General features: G+C 37.2%; 1 protein-coding gene across 2 annotated transcripts in view; it reads right to left on the bottom strand.

Moving 5' to 3' along the window:
* Window positions 1–340: 340 nt before the first annotated feature.
* Window positions 341–7,669, bottom strand: part of LOC139953830 (ATP-binding cassette sub-family C member 8-like) — a 41,301-nt gene continuing 33,972 nt past the window's right edge. Inside the window, exons 27-32 of one of the 2 annotated variants that reach the window (XM_071953413.1) lie at window positions 5,986–6,064; window positions 5,219–5,327; window positions 3,855–3,958; window positions 3,600–3,733; window positions 3,066–3,128; window positions 341–2,119 (exon numbers count right to left, since the gene is read on the bottom strand). In XM_071953413.1, the coding sequence (XP_071809514.1) occupies window positions 1,982–2,119; window positions 3,066–3,128; window positions 3,600–3,733; window positions 3,855–3,958; window positions 5,219–5,327; window positions 5,986–6,064 (627 nt within the window). In that variant the 3' untranslated portion in view covers window positions 341–1,981. The remainder of the gene's footprint in view (window positions 2,120–3,065; window positions 3,129–3,599; window positions 3,734–3,854; window positions 3,959–5,218; window positions 5,328–5,985; window positions 6,065–7,669) is intronic. The other variant, XM_071953406.1, reaches the window with a different exon arrangement.

Raw genomic sequence — 7,669 nt, 5'->3', positions numbered from 1 at the left:
TAAGTTCGTACTTTTTCGCAAGCTTCATCTCACAGTGAAAATGAAAGACAGTTTCTACTGAACATGAAAATGAACCAAGTTGTTCCCCCAAAATGGCAGGAAACCTATAAGAAACAACCATAGGGCACTTTAAATAAACGTCTCCAGTTTATATCATAAAGAGGTATCAGTTTTTAGGCACTTAAATTTGAATCCGAGAAGCGTTAAAATATTGTGTATTGTAATAATGGATAGGCACTAATTCTTCCTACGTGAACATTATTTGCTTCCGATTTTTTACGATATCTCAAAAACACTACCACCTTTTGAATTTAAACGTTCACTGGTTAGTTTTATTGTACAAATCTACATTTGTATAGGACTGAAATAATCAAATTGTTCCAAAAACCAAGGGCTAGGTTTCTATGTTAGGTTGCTATTGAGGGGAAGAGAGGCACTGGCAAAAATAACTTCACAACAAATAAATCATAAGGTTTTATATAGAAACATAGATTCATTTTTAATTCAAATATTCTCTAGACAAGATATATAGATAATTGCTTTCAACCCTCCACCATTGTTTAGAATTAGTTATAAAGAGGAAATATATAGACTGCCTTTTAAAATGACATTTTTACATCAGTTCTATTGTATACCAAATGTATACTTTGCCTTTGAAGACACTTTTCTAAAAAAATAAACAAAGACCTACAAAAGTATGGTTTTTTTATTTATTCAAATAAAATTTCATGTATGGTTATAAAAAAAAAAGAATAAAAAAAGAGTATTATATTTCAAAATGTTTGTGCGTTATGAATCAATGCCACTTCACACATGACCTGTAAAAGGACGCCAGAAATTTCAGTATGGGGAATTAATAAAATCCAAGGTACTTATGAAAGACTTTAGTCCAGGGCCCACTCTTCATGCAAGTGAATCTAATTCTATTGTTTAAAGCACGTCATGCTCAGTATGTGGCATGGTTTATTGTGTCCCCCCCTTGATTGTATATTCAATGTGTTCTGGGAACATATCAGTCTATGAAATGGGGCCCCGGTGGTAGACAAATTGGCTTAATTGAAATGTTAGTATTAACAACAAAAATATAAGGACATATATATTATATTATCAAAGAGTGAGGTTGCTGAATCGAACCTGGGGTCGATTTCACATGAGAGTTAAGACTAGTCTTATCTTGAGTTAGGATGACTCACTCGTCCTAACTTAAGACTAGCCTTAAGTTTGGTTAGGACTAGTCCTAACTCTATGTGAAATCAACGGCTGGACCAGCAGTGGAGTGCAACACTCTTGGTCCATATGATGCACTGGAAAGACGACCCTTCATTATTTCAATAATAAACAAATTCAATACTACAGGGTTCTCTACTCTATAATAATGTAAAAAAGAGTGAAAAATTCACTCTTTTGTCCAAGGGGTACAAGTTTCGCTCCTCGAATTTGCGAGATAATAATGGAAGATAAATCACACTTGTCACACTAAGTTGTGTGCTTTGCATCACGCGCCAATTTGGTTCACAAACGCCCTCGACATGGTCAAAAATAATATGTCTAACCAATCTGATTGTTAATTGGCCCAACTCACCTCATCATCATCTCAAAATTCTTAGTTGCAGCATTTTGGGAATATCCCAGGCGACGCAACTTTGCACGCTTTCCATTCACTTTCAAGATTGTGGTGTCAGGAATCATGAATTGAGAGCCCAAGTCTACTAGTCCACTTCGTGGAGACGCGGTTGAAGTTTGACACACAACGGCCCATCATGGGCCCATTTTCATAGAGCTGCTAAAGCAGAAAATACTGCTTAACAAATATCTCTGCTAAGCAATAATTAGCAGGATACCAGTCACAAAATGTTCATGTGACATGGTATTTTCGCTGGTAACCTTATTCTTGTAAGCATAATTTTGCTTAGCTTATTTTGTGCTTAAGCAGTTCTATGAAGGGCCTGGTTCGCACTGGGCACAACTTCCTGCATCTGCCTTATGTGCCAGCATTTACCAGTGAGGTGAAAATACTGTCCTCTTGAGTCAGTAGAGCGTCTGGTGTGTCAAACTCAGCTATCCGACCCTCATTGAGTACTAGGATCCGATCAGAGTCAAGGATGGTCTGCACTCGATGCTACAAGCAAAATACAAACATTGCCAAATCATTTACTGAAACCTGGAGCAGTGTATGCTTACACCAACAACTTCACGTTGGTAAATAATAATCATAATTTGCTCATTTATTATGCGCAAGTTTCATAAAAATATGTACAGATGCACATTACAAAAGTAAAAGAATACCGGTGTTAACAATTATTTAAGAATATTTAAAAATGGAATATACATTGTACACTGTAAAATACAAGAACAATAGTATTAATTACATGTAGCTATCCTAGCCATCTGCAAACAAATGAGGAAAATATTAAGTTTTCCAGGCGTCCAAAACAATTTGCGGATAAACAAGCCATCCGCCGAGAAGTGGTTAAACGTGGTTTTTTTTAACAGCCATGAAATAAGGCGCTGATTATGATTGGAACAGAATCTGGCACCAACTAACATGACTTCGATCCCAGGATTATACAATTGTTGCACGCTGTGACAGGGTCGCTGGTGTATATTATTATTCCTCTTCTCAAAGTTCTGTTGTCATCTTCAAACATTCTAATGTTGGAGTATGCATAGTTTAATATAATAAGCAGACGAACAGTTGTTCAAATAAGAAACAATTCTTCACTGTTCCCTCGAACCCGCGGCTGTTTCGGACAAAGCGCTGGAAAACGACCAACGGTGGGAACGATCAAGGTAATGTACACAGGTTAACAAAACATTCAAGCTGTGCAGCCATGGAACATGAGTTTTTGTATCACATCAAATGGTTTGGTTCTTGACCAACAAAACTTCATAATTTGTTACCGAGGTATAATAAATATAGTTGGACTTGATAGAAGTTAAAAAGGAGTAGAACCTTCAATTTACGCATTAAGGAATTTCCTCCAGTGGATTTTGTTGCCTGAAAATGAACATAAAACTATGACATGACAATTAACACAAACTACAAATGAATGTGAACTACTTACTGCTATAGTGAGAACAGTTCGGTCTTTGAAGGCAGTGGCCACGACAGCTTGAAGTATACTATCCTGCAATGCAAACATCATGACCCAAACATTAAATGTGATCTGCTTCTGCAAAATCAAAGTTATGGTTTGTTTCCTTAGCCTTGAATAATAGCCTTAATTTTAGCCATGGTCAAATCATGAGTAGGATTTTGGAGGAGTTGGGACTATAAAGGATAATGGCACAAGAATATTAAGGTCCAAGATCTATCTCTAGCCGCAAGAAAATACCTTGAATTCCGAAACAGCCACTTCGGCTACAGCTAAGCCCTAGCTAGTGGCCGAAGTTGCCTTTGTCGGAAACACGCCTCAACTTTCCCTTTCCGCCTCTTAATTGACCTATGACCCAAGCCTACCACTTTAGGTCAATAGATGCATGACCTCGATCATCCTGACAAGGACTCAAATCTTTGTCAAGAAGGAACAAACTATTAATTTGTTCTTCTCTCTCCACCCTTCCCCCTACCACTAAATTGACCTGTGACCTAAACCTACCGTTTCCAAGTCAATGGATGCAGTGGCCTCGTCCATGACAAGGATGCGAGTCTTCCTCAAGAAGGCACGAGCCAAACAGAAGAGCTGCCTCTGACCAACGCTGAAGTTCTCTCCTCCTTCAGTCACCATCGCATCTGTTACAGAAAGCAAATATCTCGTAAATACAATGACAGTTGTTTAATCTATACAGAGAACATCAATGCAGAAAGCTCAAATGCCGGTTTTCGTTTCGTACATAAGATCTTATTTTCTTACCCAGTTTAAGATCCAACTCCGACACCACGTCTTTCAGCTGAGCGATCTCAAGAGCTTCCCATAAAGCCTCATCATCATGCTCACCCCTCGCATCCAGATTATACCTTGGGTAGAAGAATAAACAAGATGAAACCATTTGATGCTCCCAAAGAGTTGTTCAATTTGCACCATATATCCCAAAGGATATTACCTCCGAGACTTTTTACTCTCCACTGTCCCCATTTTTCTTTTCGGTGTTCCTCGTAGAAGGTGCTGTTTAGCAGCAATGTCATTTTCCCATCTCTTATTTTGGCCTACCCCATCTATTTTTCACCTTAGCTGTTTCAAGTAGTATGTATTTAGAAGCCTGCGCGGCTGCGAGGTACACACATTTTATTTATTGCATCTCTGTGGAGACATCTTTTGTCCTTTGGTCGCTGTAATTTATAAGAGCCTCACATAGACTTTGTACACAAAATTCCTTGTGAAGAATTCCCAAAAGAGATCTTTTAATTGTGTTCCCTTTTCGGTTACATTGTATGTTCTGGATCATAAGGTAGTGCATACAAAATAACGAGGGCCCAATTCCATAAAGCATATAAGCACAAAAGCTTTTAAACCACCGAAAACTCTTGCTAAGCAAAAATAGGTTATCAGCCAAAATATTGTACGTTTACTATTGATATGACTGGTAAAAAATAGCAAAGGAATTAGCCAAGCAAAATTTTATGCTAAATAGGCTTTATGAAATTGGGCCCAGAGGTTGAGTCTGGTGCTCTAGACCACTCAACCGCTCAATCTCATGGAATAAAGTGCAGTCATTATTTATTAGTCCAGGGGCAAGACTCACTGCTGACAAGAACAGTCTGAAACTAGGATCCAATTTTCAGGAGGTATGTTGAAATGATGGCCTTTCTACCTTTATAACGCCTTGGGTTTAGATTTCACAGAGATTTTGGAAATGGTATCCTCATCTCCACAGAAGCAGACCAAACAGCAGGATTTCTTTATACGTGGGAAAAAAAACACATTTTCTTCACCATGCCGATTTGAAAGTTTGAATTCAGATGAAAGTCTGAATGTTCTCATCCCTAAGCTTCTCTGCACTCAGGGGTAAATGAGTACCTGCGTGGGCAGAGATGGTTCTTGTGATTGATTTAGCTTAGTGTGCTACATACTTGGCAGCACAGACTGTATACTCCGAAGAGAGCTAAGATGGTTTAAGGAATAATTTAAGGCCCAGTGACCAGGGGTAATAATGTTGAAGTGCCATGAGCGTCACTGGATGTGACGGACCTGAGCGACCTGAGCGCAATATAAGAAGGCACTATTGTTATTATTAATATTATTAATATTATTATTATTATTAGTAGTATTGTTATTACCTGACAGTTCCAATGAACAGGACTGGGTCTTGAGGAATGATGGCTAGACGTCCCCTCAGCTCAACGAGGGGTACATTAGCAATGTTGATTCCATCGATTGATATACTACCTACAAATCAAACGTTTATAAAACAAGAATGTATTCAGATTATCCAGGTTATCTTTAATTTAATAATATTCTGTAAACTATTGTAAATATCTAATTTATTGTAAATGTAAATTTTTTGTAGTTCAGCCTCTGTGAAAAAAAAGTAGCTAAAAGCACACAAGACTTATGCTGACCAGAATAAGGTTACCAGTCAAAATAATACTTACACATGTACTGCATGCAACTTGTATCCTGCTCATATTTAGTTAGCAAGAAGTAGCGATACGAAATTAAGCCCTGAGTTTGAACCTGGTGTTTAACCGCTCAGCCACAGTGAGCCCAGCAGTATGAAATGACTAGGCATAATGAGTAACTAACACCTGGTTCAGGCAGGTGTCCAGAGTCGCGCCCAACCAAATAGGAGCCACTCTGGGTCGACCCAATTAAATTTTGGTTTCAGACAGACGAACTTAACATAACATTTACATTAGGTTCGGCTCATGACGTCGGAAACCATGACGTCTGAAACCAAGGCGCTCCAGCTGATCACGTCCAGTCACTCCTAACTGTTTCAGATGTCAAACTTTTCATGTACTTAGTTCAGAATTTGGTTGGGCGCGACTCTGGAGCACCTGTCTGAAAACACCTTACTAGGGACACTTCAAAATAAATGATCTACCTTTGTACGTCTGAATAATCCTGAAGAGAGTCAAAGTAAGGGAGGATTTACCGCTGCCAGTCCGACCACAAATACCAATCTGTTAAGAAGAAAATGGTGTTTAAAAAATAGCTGACTATAATATTATTATATTATAATAAGTATATTATAATTATATTACATTTATGATGTTATATTACATTTTAGCGGATGAGCCCCCAATTACAGGAAAAGAAAATACACAATTTTAAAGATTCATATAGCCTATATGTACATTAATAATAAAAATAGAAACATCTAGATGCATCTTTGGAAAAAAAATTTAAGCAAACATTACAAATTTAATAAATTAGAATAAGGAAAAGAAACAATAAGCATCTACTTTAAATTTATTTTAAAAGCACAGGCCTATATTAAATCATAAAATAAAATAAACATTTAAAAACAAGATAATAAATTTAAAGCCAAATTCAATACAAATATTTAAAAAATTAAAAAATCACTCGTTCAAATAAAGTATATACCAAGACTGAAGGTAAAAATAACAAAGGAAATAAATCAAAACAGACTGATTAACAATAAATAAAACATAAGAAAAATTGTTGCTGTTGTTAAAATAATAAAATTCAGTAGGATTTGAAACTTTGCATGGTGGAGATAAGATATAGAAGAGTTTGCGGTAACACCATGTAATAACAATCTCTAAATGAGTTGGGAGGCCCCACACCCTCACTATCCCCTGTGCTTGTTCCTACTGACACGGTTCAGTGAGCACACAACCCCACACAACCCCCAAGGCTCCACAACAGGTTTCACCACGCATCATCGAGTTTACTTCCCGCCTACATTTCCCGCCTTCGTGCATCACCGCTGATCCACCGCCTAGTACTTAAGCAGCATGCAGCATCAGAGTTCAGAACCACCCAACTCATTTAGAGATTGTTATTACATGGTGTTACCGCAAACTCTTCTAAATAAAATTCAGAATAAGATAAAACCACAAAATTTACAAGGGGGAAACAACCAAGGAAAAAGTACATGTACAAATTAATGAACAGTTAAAAAATTAAAAAACAGTTCAAATACACTTGAGTTACTGGTAGAGGATATGGCAGGCAAAACCTGACCACAAAGGAATCAAGAGAAGGGGCTCTGAACAAGTACTGAACCGCATGATATTCATCACACTTAACAGCACTGGACACATTGGGTAAGTGTCATAGACCAGTCTTCTCACTTGTTGTATCTCAACATACATGTATGCATAAAATAAAAAACCTGTGAAAGTTTGAACTCAATTGGTCGTTCAAGTTGCAAGAGAATAATGGAAGAAAACACCCTTCTGTCGCACAAGTTGTGTGCTTTCAGATGCTTGAATTCGAGACCTCAACTGAGGTCTCGAATTCAGTTCAAATATTTTAGTGAGAATTATCTTCTTTCTCAAAATCTATGTTACTAAATTTCAACCCAAATTAACTGCCACCAGTTACTTACCATTAAATTAAATTCAATTCAACAACATTTGTTTCCAAAATCATCAATCAACATAAATATAATGTAACAAAGTGATACAAGAATTTAAGGAATTTTTGGCACAGCCAAGTATTAAAGTACAGATTGTGTTAGGGAGTGCCCATACAAAAACAATCACAGTAGTTAAATGCTAACAATCATCAAATGTTCTCTTCTCAAAGCAGCTCTATGA

Source organism: Asterias amurensis, chromosome 2 (assembly GCF_032118995.1).
Source record: "Asterias amurensis chromosome 2, ASM3211899v1".
Taxonomy (NCBI): domain Eukaryota; kingdom Metazoa; phylum Echinodermata; class Asteroidea; order Forcipulatida; family Asteriidae; genus Asterias; species Asterias amurensis.
Note: the sequence above shows the minus strand (reverse complement) of the source record. Positions and strands in the feature narration are given on the sequence as shown.